At 53.8% G+C, this 15,610-nt stretch overlaps 1 protein-coding gene across 2 annotated transcripts; it reads right to left on the bottom strand.

Annotated features, from left to right (window-relative positions):
* Positions 1-212: 212 nt before the first annotated feature.
* PDYN (prodynorphin) lies at positions 213-12,388 on the bottom strand. 2 transcript variants are annotated; one of them, XM_037044299.1, is made up of 4 exons: positions 12,086-12,388; positions 10,781-10,838; positions 2,255-2,399; positions 213-925 (listed from the first exon to the last, which is right to left on the bottom strand). In XM_037044299.1, exons 3-4 carry the CDS (start codon positions 2,381-2,383, stop codon positions 284-286), a joined length of 771 nt encoding a protein of 256 aa, XP_036900194.1. In that variant the 5' UTR covers positions 2,384-2,399; positions 10,781-10,838; positions 12,086-12,388; the 3' UTR covers positions 213-283. The 2 variants fall into 2 exon arrangements, with proteins under 2 accessions (XP_036900194.1, XP_036900193.1); XM_037044298.1 differs by having other exon boundaries at positions 2,255-2,402; positions 12,086-12,386.
* Positions 12,389-15,610: the final 3,222 nt, after the last annotated feature.

Raw genomic sequence — 15,610 nt, forward strand, 5'->3', positions numbered from 1 at the left:
TTGATATGAAGAGCAGTGGCTTTACAGGTCTAGGGTCCGAGCCAAGCACTAAGCCCACTCCTCCGTTCCCCCGGCTCACTGACCCCGACAAACACTGCGCTCCGGGCGGAAGAGAGGCAGGCTGGGCAGGGTGCGCCGTGAGCGTGGGGGTGGGGAACAGAAGGAGGAAGTACGAGTGCACTGCAATCTGGGGGGGGGGGGGCNGGAACAGAAGGAGGAAGTACGAGTGCACTGCAATCTGGGGGGGGGGGGCTCCTGACTCACCTGCACGGCGGACAGGTGTTTAAGCATCAAAAAGGTCTCTGGAATAGGCACTGGGGTCCTCCTGAGACCGAGTTACCACCTTGAACTGGCGCCGGAGAAAACCTCCATAGCGCTTCTGGTTGTCCCACTTGAGCTTGGGACGGATGCGCCGCAGGAAGCCCCCGTAGCGTTTGTACAGGTCCTCGTGGCCCACCCTATCCCCCTCCCCCACCCCCTCCCCAGCCACCTCAGAGCTCCTCTTGGGGTATTTGCGTAAGAAGCCCCCATAGCGTTTGACCTGCTCCTTGGGGTCCTCCTCATCAGACCGAAGTGCGCCAGCTTCCAAGGTGCCGTCATTCAGCTGAGTGTCCCCCGTCAGCTCCGACTCCGACCCCTCCTCCAACATGCCAGAGAGACCCCTGAGCTTGTCTGCCAGGCTCCTGCTCAGAGCATCCTCCTCTGTGGGAGGGCTGAGAAGGAATCTGTTTTTCTCCAGCTCTTCCAGGTAGGGCCCCCTCAGCTTGGCCAGCTCACCATAGGCCTCTTCCAAAGCCGCCTTGCTCTCCATGTCTTCCTCGCCACCAAGCCCAAGAGGGAAGGGGTTGAAGAAGGACAGAAGGCCCTGGCACCTCTCCCACTCTTCGGTGGGCAGCAGCGCAGCCTGGCATTCCAGGGAGCAAATCTGCAAAGGACCACAGTCGTAATGTCACTGCCATCAAGTTGTCAAAGCACACATACCCCCTGCCCCAGCCAATGTCTGAGAAAATAAAAATAAACCGTAATCCCTAAGCCCCAGGCTACCCACTCGAATGCTGGTGCATAAAGGTAGGTGACTTTGTGCCCAAGTGGAAGATGAGGAAACAGATGTGGGAAGATGAAACAGCTTTCCCTGGGGCACAGTGTCAATGTCAAATCTGGGAGCCAGGCCTTCCCATAGTGCTCCGCTGAGCTCACCGGTGTCTTCCACTCCCGACTGCAGAGGGAGGGGCTGGTTCCCCCAACGCTTCCTAGGTGTGGAGGAGGATGCAGACATGTCACAGAGCAGGACGGAAGCAATGCGGAGCGGTGGAGAGAGCCCACAAAGGGACGCTTGTCAAATCTAGGGGACAACGCTGTAGTGCACAGGAATGTTGGGAGAATTCAAACGTGATGATGGTGACAATGATGACTGTGACAGCACTGCGCAACTCTGGCACTTGGACCCAGGCCATCTAACGTCATGAGTCCTCCTGCTTAACCCCTGTTCTCTCCTGGGATCGTGTGTGGACAGCACCGGGCAAGCTGCGCTCACCTCAGCAAAGAGTGGCAGGATTGTGAATGTAATACTTTGCATCAGCGTTTCATGGAATCACCTCCATTTTGCAGATGAGGAAACTAAGACTCAGAAAGAAGCATCCACGGTCATGGAGCTAGGAAATAGCAGAACCAAGGCTGCATTCTGTCCACCATACCCTTGGCAGTTCTGCTCCAGACCATCTGCTGTCACGGGACAGGAACGTGGGGGAGAGTGACTCAAAGCAGAGCCTATCAGGTTGGGCCAGGGGATGCTACGACCCAGGACAGGGGTCCAGGCCTGGATCTACTAACCAGACCCTGGCATTGAGGGGTGGTGGAAAGAGCTCCTCCTATGGAACTGACCAGATTTGGAGGTGCCCATCAGCCTGGTGGTAAGAAGCCCTGAAAAATTACCCTAAGGCTGCTGACTCCCAAAGTCAGCACACCTCATGAATGATAGTTCTTTTTGCCAGGCATCAGGCTCCCTGGAAACCAGAGTCTGTGTCTCCAACCTGAGTCAGCCCAGGCTGGCGATGTGTGCAGAGGAAATGAGAGCTAGAAAACAGCAGTCCCTGGCTCCCAGGCTGGCCACAGAGCAGGACGTGCCCTGCATAGGTGGGACGAGTCTGCAAGACAGGCACACCACTGCCCAGGCCTGCCCTCTCCCCTCTGTGGGCTCCACACACGCAGTCCCTTCCACCCTCCTGGGGACCCAGGAGCCCTGCCTGGAACCTACCAGGGGGTTGATGGGTTTGGGCCCATCCTGGGTCTTCACGGCACACAAGGAGCAGCGGGACAGGCAGTCCGCCGTGGCGGAGGGGAGCGCAAGGAGGCAAGCAGCCAGCACCAGCCCCTGCCACGCCATGCTGTCTTGGTTCTTCCTGCTGGGGAAGGAGAAAGGGAAGAGAGTGAGATCTGAGACCGCCTGCCCTATGGTGCGGGGGGTGCGGGAGGTGTTGAGGCTGCAGTCACCTCGTCAACTCCCACTGGAGCACCCAAAGCAAGCACTCCGCTTCCCACTCTACAGATGACAATACAGAGGCCCAGAGGGGCACAGGGATGCCCAAGGCCAAGGGTGGAGGAAAGGAGTGAACACGCATTGAGTGCCTCTGCTATGTGCTAGGCGCTTTCCTACACAATTCCCATTTAATCTGCACAACAGCTCTGTGGGCAGGTTGTGCCATTGGGCAGGTGGGGAAGTGGAGGCTTCTAAGCCTCCAGGGGGAGGGGGAGTGATAGTGGACACCCCCTGGCAGTGTGCACAGCGGGGCAGTGGACCAGCCAGGACTTGGCCTGAGTCAGTCACCTTCGAAACACACGTTGATTACCCACCAAGCCAGAAGACACTCGGCCATCTGCTTTCCTGAGTTCTCTGAGGCTTCCACCACCTGCCCGTGTCCCCCTCTGCTCGGGCTGTCAGCTGGCCAGTCCTTTCTGCGGTGTAAGGCCTCTGGAATTTGCCTTTTCCACCCAGCACTTCTGCTCCCCCTGGCGGTAGCTCCACGTTCTCCCACCCCTCCACCCCAACACTTCCGCTCCGGGGTCCAGCCACTTCCAGCTACTTGGAGGTACTGCAGTGAATCTACCAGGCCCTGCCCCACCTCTGGGCCTTTGCACACCCTGTTTCTTCCACTGGAAATCCTTCCTCTCCTCTTTGGCTACCTGTCATTTAGGTCCTTGATTAGACATCAGCTCATCCAGGCAGCTTCTCCCTGATCCCCTACGCTATACAGGAAGCTCCTCTTTTGTATCGGCCCAGCAACTTGGGCCCCTTCCATCAAAACATTCTAGTATGTGGTAACTAGCTGTGTGAGACTTCAGACTTAGGTTCCGTGAAGGCAGCGGCTGCGTCCTGTCTGTGTCCCTGTGACACCCTCTCTGTGCTCCTCACACATGCTGTGCTGGCTCCTCCCTCAGCGCCTTGGAGCTTTCTGTGCCTGGGTCTGCAAGGCTCTGGCCTGAGTTCCCCAGGGATTGTTCCTTCTTGTAACCAAATGGATTCAACGAGCCATCACCAGGGCGGGGTTTGCTGAGCCCTGTATTTAATGGGCTCCGGTCTCTCTCGTGTCGCCCTGCTGTGTTGGCATCACCATCTCATGCTGTCCTATCATTTGATGTTCGTCGCGGTTTGATATCATTTCCCCACTGAAATGTCAGCTCCGTAAGGGCACAGACGCTATTGGTCACAGTGTCTGCTGTATCCCGGCACCTACAGCCCTGACCACACAGAGGAGGCCCCCACTAAGGACTAGGCAGATGAATTAATGTTCACAAGAGTCTATTAAAAGCTGTCCCTTTCATAGTTAACTGCCTGGAAACCAACTATCAAGACCCAGGCCATTCAAATGGGGGCACAAGGCAGTTCTCCCACCTGGAAATGGGGAGTTCCCAAGACACCCACCCAGGGCGGGGCTCCCTGATCCTCCTTGCCCGGCCCTTGTAACCTGACACCCCTAATGCCACTGTCAGGGATGGCTGTCCTTCCCTCCTCCAGGGCTCCTATCCTGCAAACTGCCATTTGCTCCTGGGTTCAGGGGTTTAGAAGCTTCCACCACATGGCTCCGGAGTCCCACACTGCAGTCCAGGGCAGGTCTCCCTCCTTGGAACCCACAGAAGGCTCCAGCATCAAAGCATGGCTGCTAGTGGTCCCACTCACCATGTACGAAGCCCCTACTGTGCTCCAGGCCTTGAGGTAAGCCCTTAACTCCATCATCTCATTCTTTCCTCTCCAGGGAAGCGGCACTTCCCGTGCAATGAATTGCTCATCCCTCAGCAGGTGGGAGCCAGGGTGCAAGGCCGTCCTGTTTGACGCCCTCCATGTGAGCCCTTCGTGATCACAATTTCTGCAACAGGTGACTAACAGCCAAACCCTCCGCAAGGCCCAGAGGGCCCTACGCACAGGCCTTTGGCTTGTATGCTGTCCTCAGCCACCTGCCAAGGCTGAGAGATGAGCGTCACTGTCCCCACTTCATGAAAAAACTGGTGTTCAGAGAGGCTTGGTAAATCTCCTAAAGCTGCAGAGCAATTAAAGGCGAGAACTCAGGGCCAGCTGCTTCTCTTTGGCAGGGCAAGGTCTGCTCAGAGAAAAAAAATGGAGGGAGGCAACCTGTGTCCATCCCACGCCTCCCTCCTGCTCTGGAGTTTCTCTCACTCTCCCAGCTGCTGAGCGGATCTGGGTTCCAGGCAAGCGAGCTGCGCCCCTGTGTGCAGATGAGCAGGCGGCTCCTGTTTTTCCTGATACCAGCCAAGCTGGGCTGGCCTGTCACAAGACCAGCAGTGAATTAGCTGGGGAAGGAAGCCTACCCGACCCTCTCACTCCTGGCCACAGGCGCCCCACACAGTGTGGCTGCGGCAGAAGAAGGCCTGGTTTGAGATATCTTTGTCCCAAGCAAAAACAGTGTCAGCCTCCTTTCCTCTCACCAGTTAGCTTTATATTTAATAATACTAATTCTACCTGGTCTAATGGTCGGTAAGCACTCAAGACGTTCTGCATAATTCTCAGGGAATAAACTCCCCTCCACTAATGGTAACCCGGGGGTGTGGGTGCTCCTGTCCTGCTACTTTACAGATGAGAAAACCGGGGTAAGACCCCTGCCAAGACTCTAAGCTAGTAAGTGGCCCAGCTGGGATCTGTACCCAGTCTGTCTCCAGAGCTCCCTTTCACAACCAAGGTGTATTGTCCCAGCCCCTTTAACCCACCCTTCCCCAGCTTCCTGCTCAACCTCCAGGGGTCCCTCTCAGCCACCCCCTAGCTCCTGGGCAGCCTTACTGGGCTGCCTTGCAGTGCCTCCAAGACACCCTTCACACAGCAGCCAGAAGACGGTTCTGAACCACCAGTCTGACTGCCGCCCTGCCTTGCATCCTTCGAGAGGAAGCCTGCCCTGAAGCATCAGCCCATGCGCTTTCCTACTGAGAGGGGCTGGTGTTGCCCAGGGCTCACTGCACACCAGCCCGAGGCATCCGAATGTGAGAGGGCTTTACAACAGCCCCGTGAGGCTGGGACTAACAGTCCCCCCACTTGCACAGAGGAGGAAGTGCAGGCACGGCGAGTGTATGTCCTCTGTCCAAGGCCTCCCCGCCTCGCCTGGCAAACACACACAGCACTGACCCAAGCCCGACCACACCACCTGCAATCCCAAAACAAGCACCTTGTCTTCTTAGCTTTGCACACACGGTTCCCTCCACGTGGAATGCCTTTCTTACCCTACGCGTCCACTCCCATCCCCCCCCTCACCTGGCTGACTCTGACTTGTTCTTTAAAACTCAGCCTTGGGTGCCCCCTTCAGGAAGTCTGCCTGGATTAGGTGTTCCCTCTGACCTCCCAGTCACCTGTGTTGGCTCTACCACACAATTACCTTTTTTCTCAAGAAAAGGGAGCAGAAATTGGGGGTCGGGCAGGGTCAGGTGGGGCCGAGGCCTCTGGCTTCCTCCTCCAGGCCCAGCACAGGGTCCGGCTGCCTGTAGGACACTCAGCAGGTACACGGAGGGTGTTCTAATCCCCAAAGGGATTGTTTTTTAAATTGCTGCCAATGTTTTAAAATTGGCATATTTTTACATTTTAAAAGGCTCCATTTCCAACTTGTCTTAAAAAAATCAAAAGCCTTGGAGACATCAAGCCCGCATTCTAATCTGGTGGCAGTCAGTCACCCAGGGGGCACTGGCCGCATCATCACCACTGGGGGGGGCCCTCCCGTGAGTCTGTCCCTGTTCACACCTGACAGACATCTGAGTTGCATCCCCAGAGTGCTAACATGTCTGCCACTGGGAGGAGTTGCTCAGGGTGGGAGGGGTGAGCTGGTGAGAAAGGAGAGGGGCGGCCTCTGATTTCGTGCTGACCCAGAAGCGGGACCACCCTGTGGTTAGTAACATGGATTCAGAGGCCAGCCCGCCACTCACCACCAGTGGGGAGAGTCGCCTCGCTCTGCTGTGCCTCGTTTTTCTCTACTGAAAAGCACAGCCGATAATAACTCAGAGGGCTGGCATAGGAGTTCGATAAGCGATCATGCAGAGTATCTGGCACATAGTAGGCAAGTTACCGCTTTCCACACATTATTCTAATCCTCACAACAACCCAGAAGTGAATGTCTTTGTACCCAGTAGAAAGTGGGCAAGACGGAGGCTCAGAAAGAAGTCACTCAGCTTGGAAATGCGAGACTCGGCCTTCCTGACCAGATCTCTCTGGGTTAGAAGGTGACTCTGACAGAGACACATGGGCCCTGAGAGTTTCCTAAGAAATCCTGTTTCCATCCTTTTGTGAAATAAGCAAGTTGCTGAGTAATGTCAGACGGATCCTTGGGGGAGTATTTTCTCCTTTGCTACAGGGATCTGCTTCAAAGTCCTACATCAGAGGTAGCCCTGACTGCTTGTCATATCTGATTTGGGATGAGCTGAAGAGAAGGGAACTTGGCCATTCATTGGTGTCAGAGGTGGACGCAAACCCCTCAGTGACCTCAAGGGGTGGCAGCAGGCCTGCCGACCCCACGGGAGGGCTTGCGTGGCCCCTGGGGAAGGAGGGCCTCCTAACAGCCCTCCCAGAGAAGAACCTCCACGCTTCCGAGTTTCAGAAGTGTTTCCTTAGCCACTGCCTCGTGGCGCCTTGTGAAGACGGCCCAGCGAGGGAAGCATGGGCTGGTGGAGGAGGAGGGGGACTCCCTAGGGAGAGAGAAAATTTCGGACTCACCAGTCTCCTTAGTCACATGACCCAGTTCCTTTCAATGAGCCTCTCTCATCCTATCGTTTCTACACCCCACTCCCTTTGTGGCTGTATTGCAATGACCACCAGCAGCTCGGGGGCACAGCTCTGCGTTGGAACACAGTGTTGGAACACAGTGTTGGAGTACGCTGTGAGGTCCAGGCTGCCGAAAATCCTTCCTGTCTGGCCTGTGACAGAAAAAGTTTGTTGACCCTCACCCTCACTAATTTTATAACCATTTTATTATTCTAATTATTCTAATAGTTTTAAAGCTGATTTTCTTGGGGAAATCTGAGGGGAATCACTCCCCTCGCCAAACTTCGGGATTCTCATCTGTAAATGGTGTATCACCTTCCTCCCATGTCTCCATAAGGACCAACTAAGACAGCATCGTTTATAGGGCCAGCGCACAGTAGGCCTTTTTTTTAACCCAGGGCCCAGAGTTCCTTGAAAGGGAAGAGAGCTCTTGCCCTATCATCTCCTCTTGATGATGTTTCTATATCACATGTAGAGGGTTCGGAGGAACAGCAAGCATTTTTATTTAAAAAGCCAGCGTGGAATAATAATGGCTTGATTTAACATCGCAATTATCTCTCCAAGCACTTTATCGCATATTAGCATCCCTATTTGATAGAAGAGGAAATGGGGAAAGGTAAAAATGAAATCACTTGTTTAAGGTCACATCATGAGTCAGGAGGGAAACGCAGACGGAGCTGAGCCTCCCACACCCGGGCGTGACTCAGCTGAGGAGATGCGTCCTTCAAGTGACCCTTCAACCATGCCAATCACAGCAGCCAGCCCCGGGCCCCCCATGGAGCCCTGGGGCAGGGGCTATAATTACGATCTCAGCTCCCAGGTCAGAGGGACCAGTGAAAACCAAGTGACAAAGCGCCCAGGGTCACCAGCACAGGCTTGGCAGAGCTGAACTTCTCTGGGTCTACATAGCATCCACTATTTAAGGCTCAGCTCCGGGGCTAAACTCATTGCTCTGCACTTTATCTCAATTACTGCATTTTAGCCGGCAAGAGAATCAGGCAGCCTGGGCACTCAGAGCCCCATTTTCCAGATGGGGTAACAGAGACTCAGGAAAGTGCAAAGACTGGGTCATGGCCAACAGGCAAAAACATTGTAGAAGTAGGCTTAAAGCCAGTCTGTGACTCCAGTCCACAAACCACTCCTGAGGCACAGGTCTGCATTAAATGTCCATCCAGTTTCCCCATCAAACTATCTTATTCCTGAAGAGAAGACTATTTCAGGAGTTTTATGCCACTCAAATATATATATATAAAGTTCATCTTTGTGGGTCTCCAGTGGGCTAGCGAAGAGACACCCCCCAAAATAGAGCCCAGTGCTTTTGTTCGGCCTTTAGCATCCTTAGCAAAGAACGGATGATCAATTTAGGAGGAAAGGAGAGCGAAGCCACCGTTTAGTCCAGAGAGAACTAAAACACAGAACACAGGACCTCAGGACGAGGGCTCTGGCCGAGGATCAGCCAACTCTCTCAGGCTCTTTGTTGTCCAGAAACCAGAGTGAAAGGCAGCTTGCAGCCGATGGTCACGGCGGGTTGTTAACCGCGTTTTCCAAAGAATGTATTTCAAAAGCAGAATTCACATGGAACACCCACCCTTTGTTACTTGATGCAATTAAGGGACGGAGAGAAAGGAAAGGGGGAGGGCCCGCGAGAGAGAGATGGCAGCGAGGAGACACTGGGTGGGGGGAGGGCAGAGATGGGACTTGCGTGCTCACAGGGACAAGGGGCACCTAGAAAATCAGAGTGAGATGATAAGCAATGTGGAGGGAAAATAAAGATGAGNCGGGTTGTTAACCGCGTTTTCCAAAGAATGTATTTCAAAAGCAGAATTCACATGGAACACCCACCCTTTGTTACTTGATGCAATTAAGGGACGGAGAGAAAGGAAAGGGGGAGGGCCCGCGAGAGAGAGATGGCAGTGAGGAGACACTGGGTGGGGGGAGGGCAGAGATGGGACTTGCGTGCTCACAGGGACAAGGGACACCTAGAAAATCAGAGTGAGATGATAAGCAATGTGGAGGGAAAATAAAGATGAGAAACAGAGATGGAGAGAGGGTGAAGGGGAGCAGATGAAGGTGAGGAAGAGGAAGAGGAGCCGGAGGAAAGAGGAGAGAAGGGAACAAAGTGACAGAAAGAAGGAAGGAAAGGAAGCGGCCTTTGAGTCAGGAGGTTGACCTACTATGTGAATCGCAAATACCAGGTGTCCCCTCCTGCCGGTGGACCAGAGACCCAACCACACAACAACTGCTTCGTAAACCTTTGTCAGGTGGAATCGGACTGCTCAGTAATAGGTCGAGGAGCCAGATGACGGTGGAGAAATTGCCCCCTAATGAGTATGCCTGCCACCTGCTGCTGACCACTCTGGCCAGCAGAGACAAGCCTCCAAGCCCAAGGATATGCCTTGGAGACTGCGGCCATTCACCCCCCTCTTGCCAGGGGCGTCATCTGGACCCAGAGTGGGAGGGATTAATGAGGTCCAACTTCCAAGGACCCAGGGACGCTTCTCAATCTCTTGGACCTGATCCTGGGCTAACCCAGGTGTCACCAGTAAGGTTTACTACCCACCCCAATGGCCAGCTCTGTCTTACTGAAATTGTTTCAGACCTTTGTCAAACCCAGTAAGATTAACCAACATTTATGGGCTGAGATGAGAGAAAATGATGAGAGAAATCGGCTAGCGGGCCACACTTTCTCAGACACACGTTGAAATCCAACCAGCAACTATTGATCCCACTCAGATTGATGGAAGACATCTAATAAATACAACAATTGTGTGAGAATGACCTGAGGGGGTTGGCAGTGGGTGGGGGAGTCAGGGGGGATCGATCGAATCGAGGAATGAAGCCTTCCGTCGTATGTGGAGAATGGGCTGGGGAGGGGAGAGCGGTGCCTGCCCCACAGGCAGGCAGAGTAGATGTCAGATCCTATTTTCTGGACGCTGCCCACACCGTGATGGAGTGAGATGATCAAGGAGGGGAACAGACTGGGGAGGGGAGGGGGGAGGAGTCCAACCCTGCCACTTGGAACAGTGAAACCCGAGCAGTTGTACTAGCATTTATTGAGTACCTAGTCAATGGCAGGCGCATTTCAGCATCCCATGAAAGTCTCACACTAACCCCAGGAGGTGAATCTCACTATTACCCTTATTGTACAGGTGAAAAAGTTAATGTTCAGAAAGGCAAAGCTACTGTCCCCAAGTCACACAGCAAACAAGTGGTAGCATTGGAACCCAGCACTGTCTTGGGTCTGGTGAGACACATTTAGATGCTATGTGGAGTTACCTCAAGACCTAATGCCTTTCCATGTGTTTTAAGGAAACTGCAAATTTCTCTCAATGGCCCCAGAGCGGGTCCCCTTCCCACTCTGCTGAAATGTGCCGGGTCTCTCTGGAAGCATGGAGACATCCCCCCCCCAACCCAGTTGCCAGTGGATCACGGGATTTGCCTGTCACCCACCACACCTCTAGCTCACCTGGGGCACAGCAGTGGACTTGCGATCCCTTCAGCAAGTGCAAACCTCCCCCAGGCAGCGTAACTCACCTGCTTAGGCTGCTGCAACAGCTCCCCACACAGATCTCAAAACCTGGAGATAAATGACCTGCAAAAATAGAACAAAAGGCACAAAGAAGTGGGATTGGGGTGGAGGGAGAAGCTGAGGAGAAAAGGGTTGACAGGTTCAATGGGGAGAGGGAGAGCAGTGGCGGGATAAAGAGAAAAGAATCCACATGCTGAGACATTTCACGCTGGATCTTGGCTGGAATGCCTGTCAAAGTAGAAAGACAAGCCTCGTCTATTTCACCAACCCGTGTAAGAAAGACGGTCATGAAGACTTCGATCGTGGGAGGGGAATTGAAATCAGATCCAATAATGGGAAGAGCTTGCTTTCCCCTCAGGAAGCTTGGAGGCTCAATTAAGGAATATTTGTACAGATTCTGCATGAAAGATACCCAGGAAAAAGTAGCAGCTCTCAGAAATTCCTGTTCAACCTCAGAGTCTTCAGCAAGCTCTGTTTTTCCTTCTGAAACTCACCAGCTTTTTTTGGCTAGAGTCAAACTTTGACATTCTAAAATACTTTCTTTGAATGTGGACATCCTCACCAGGGAGCGAACGGCTTTCCCATCAGAGGTCTTTCCTGCCCAACTTAGACTCTCCTGGCTGTAATGTACATGAAAGCAACAAGTCCTTTCAAAGTGGAATTGACAGGAAAAACGCTGCTACATCTGGTTCTCCTGGCATGTTGTCACTCTCTTTCCCCGATTCCGCCCAGCAAAACAGCTCCAAACTTCATGTCTGGGTGGAATTGTCAAGGGAAGCCACTCAGGCCAGTACTCTGTCAGCAATTAAACAATGTCCAAAAAGAATGAAAAGGCTGAACTTGGTTGTGCGTTGATATACATGATTCACAGTAAATGCCAGAGCCCGAATCTCATTACTGTCCCCAAGCCCTTGTTCTCCAAGTCCAGAGAGAATCACTGACCTTTAAAATCACTCTGATGAGCTACAACGCTCGCTTCTCCCACCCAGGGCACCATCCCATTCTGCATGGGATCTGCTGGGAGGGGGGTTATAGGACCAGGAAGACCCAGAGCTAAAACAGAGGGATGGCCCCCCGGGCAGGGAGCAACCCACCTGTTCAAGCCGGGGCTGAAGGGAGGGGGAAATTCTGAACAGCAGCCTGTCTCCCACTGCTCTGTCTTTCGTAAACTGTCCTTCTGACTGTAACTACTCCGCCAGATCATTAGACCCAAACCCGAAATCCCCCAGCCCAAGCTCCCACCACCTCCAGGTCCAGAGGACCAGGCAAAACAAAACCAAGAGAGATTCCGGCGCCCCTCAGGCTGTTACCTGTGCTCTTCTTTGTCCCTGGACAGCTTCTGTCGGAGCAGGTCGGAGGGTCGTAGCAGGTGGTCTCTCCGAGCCCCAAGGGCCACCTGGACTCTGGCTTGGAAGGAGGTACCAAAGAGGCAGCTGTGAGCCCCTTGGAATGGCAGTTCTGGTGCCTCTCCCCCCTTTTATGGATGAGAGCCTCCCCCTGTCGCTCAGCCCTTGCCGAGCACAGGCTGCTCGGGAGCCAATGGGGAGGTAGCTCTGAACAGTCAGAGGCGCGGACCCCAGGGCCCTTCAACTCGAACTCCCTGGGCCCGACACAATAGGCTTCGTGACAGGGGATGTGGAGGAGGAAGCAGCCGCGCTGGGAGCAGGGTGGATTCTGGGTGTAGTGCTGTTTGTCTCTTGAAATTCGGCCACTTCAGTCTTTGATGCGTTTCCAGGAGAGTTTCACAGAAAAAGAGAGAGAGCGAGGAGAGGGAGAAGGAGAGGTAGGGGAGGACAGAGACAGAGTTGTAGAAAGACGGAGAGACACTGAAAGAGAGTCAGAGAGACAGACAGACGAAGGTATAGAGACAGATGGAGAAACAGAGAGATCAAGAGAGGGAGAGAGTGTGTCAGATGGATACGGAGACAGATGGAGACAGAGAGAGAGAGAGTCAGAGAAACAGAAAGCGAAACAGAAAGATCCAGGGAGAATCAGACACAGAGAGTGTCCGGGATGTCAGAGTGAGGGTGCCCAAAGAGACAGAAACAAGAGTCCAAGGGAACCAAGAGAAAAGACAGTCAGACTCAGAACCCACACAGACAGACAGACAGACAGACACACAGTTGCTGAGACAGAGACAGAAGGTCCAGGAGTGCGGGAAGATGAGAAGGAGGGACAGCCACTGAAGCCAGGGGTGGGGAGGGGTGCATCACCCATGGGGTGCGCGTGGCGACTCTGTGTGTGGCTGGGGCACGTGTGCGCCGGAATGTTTCTGTGCATACATTCGCTACGACTGACTGTGGACTGACTGTTGATGCTGGTACAAGCCTGAGCTGGTGCCAGGCACAAGCAGCCCTGGCGGAAGTACAGCCTTTCCCCGGCAGCCAGGAGCCGCAGTTGACTTTTCTCTGGAAGCAACACAAAATGAGTATCATGAAATCTCCCTCAAAATACGGGCTGTGGGGTGTCTTCACAGGTAAATGCCAGAGCCCGAATCTCATTACTGTCCCCAAGCCCTTGTTCTCCGCCCGGAGGGGGCATGCCCGCCTCCTGCGTCCCCTCAGCCTGTGCCAGCAGCCGCTTCCAGGCTGCACTCTTCTTGGCTGCAGGTACCTTCCAGGATGTAGGGGGGTCTCGGGGTTTGGAAGAGACCGTGGGCGTCTCTCCTTAGTCAGCAGCAGACAAGCACTTGAATGGTGGGAGGCATGGCCGTTTCAGAAGTCTGGCACGGGCCACCCGCGTCGTGGGCACTTACGTTGCACCAGGCAGCTAGTTAAAGTTGTCAGGTTTAATCCTCCTGACCTGGCCGGGTAGTGGGTACTATTCTCACCTTGCAGATGAGGAAGAAGAGGCTTGAAAGCTGAGAAATTTGCCCAATGGCGCACAGAAAGTAAGTCATCAAGCTGGGTTCCCGCCCCAGGTTTATTTAACCCAAAGTCCCTGCCCATCTTCTCACCCCTCCTTGGGCATAAAGCCTTGAACCCGCCCACCGTGAGGGGTGGGGGCTGGGTGCTTCTTTCTCCCGTCCAGCCTCTCCACCTGTACAATGTAAGAGACGGCTGGGCTGAATAATGTTTAAAATGTGGGTTTGATTCCCAGCCCTGCCACTCACCAGTGGAGACCTTACAGGAGTTTTCAGCTTCAGCCTCAGTTTGCTCATCTGTGAAATGGGGATAATGAATGGCATCCAGTTCACTGGGCTCTTGTGAGGGTGAAATAACAGGGCATGTGCAACGGCACTTAACACAGTGACACTTAGCGAGGGCTCCACCACCTCTGTCCTGTGGTTAATTGCACCATTCTCTCTCTGACGCTTCTTGGTTCTCTGGGGCCTCTTCCTCTCCCTGCACCAGGTTCATTCCAAGGAGGAAGATGGAAGGGCCATCGCTGAGCACTTAATATGTTTGAGAAACTTCCCGTGTTTCACTAGATCCTCACAACAGGCAAACATGTGACATGAGTATCACAACGCATCCTCTGAACGATTGGTCCGCTGAAGCTGAGGGAGGTCCCAGTCACACTGGGAGGGCGGAGGAGTCGAACCCGAAGCTCAGCCCCCGAACTTGAGCTGAGGTCTCCCTCCTCCCTCCCAGGAAGGACTCTTCAGGACCCTGCTGGCTTCTCCTCCTGCTCCCTGTTCCCAGGCATCATGTTGGGTCTGACAGGCAGATACAAACCGCTTCCAGGTGCCCTCTGTGGAAGCCCCCAGCCCCAGTGTCTGATGGCCACGGCCAAGGCTTAGCATGTGCTTGGCCACACCTCAGGCTGGCTTCCGGCCTGGTGACGTGAGGACTTGGGTAGAGTCTGTTTGCTGACACCCGGGGAATCTGAGAGCCCCAGGGTGAGCTTACTCTCCCCTCACAGGTCCAAGTCCTCATCCCAGTTGCTCTCTGTCCTCCTTATTTTGCTCCTCCTCTTCCTCTTCCTCAGCTCTGCCCCTACGCTTTTAGTAATAACCTTGAAATAGACAAAAGCTCTGAGATGGGACAAGTGGCTTCCATTCCTGGAAGTCAGCAGGCACTAGAATACAGGAGTAGAGGCCTCTCCTGGTTATTGTTCACCATAAAGAGAAGTAAAGACAGTGAGGGTGGATAATCCTGCTCTAAGCCATTAATGTTGAACATCCTTCACCCTCGGAGCTTCTTGTCAGTCTCACAGCAAATGGTTCATCCACTTGCTCTTTCTTCCCCTCTGCAGCGTCCTTTACACACACACACCGCAGGACAGGACAGGAATGGCTTTCTCCCTGAGTCCTAGAGAAGTCTGTCTTGGAGCTGCCCCCTCTCCCGGACTCGGTGATGCTCGGGGCCTCATTGCAGCCCTCTGGGCAGCAGCACTTGGGATGGGAAACCACAGAATCAGCACAGGCTCACATGGGTTCAAATCCTGACGCTCCTGCTTACTCAGTGGTGGCAACTCAGGGCTGTGTCACATCGCCTCTCTGAGCTCCTAACTCATCAGAGAACAAGAAGACCACACCGGCTTCATGTAAGTGTCAGGACCAAGTGCAAAGTCCGGCACACTCCCGTCCCCGTGTACCCACAGCGCATGACCAGGTCTCTAGTTCAGATCTCGAAGGAGCCAAAAAAGCAAAACCTAAAGAGAAGGCAGTAGCTGAAACAAGCCCTCAAAACATCCTGTTGGATAGGAATAAGGAAGAACTTGGCTGAAGACAGAAGCGTGAGGGGAAAAAAATCCATAAAGCCAGCATTTCTTAAGGGCTTCCTGCATGTCAGGCCCTGTTGTAAACCATTAACACACTTGATTTTCTCAAGGACCCTGCAATTAGGTGTGAGTCCTACCCACACTTAACAGATGAGGAACGGGGGCTGGGA

Source organism: Sturnira hondurensis, unplaced genomic scaffold, assembly GCF_014824575.4.
Source record: "Sturnira hondurensis isolate 20B ecotype Veracruz unplaced genomic scaffold, ASM1482457v3 Scaffold0004136, whole genome shotgun sequence".
Lineage (NCBI taxonomy): Eukaryota > Metazoa > Chordata > Mammalia > Chiroptera > Phyllostomidae > Sturnira > Sturnira hondurensis.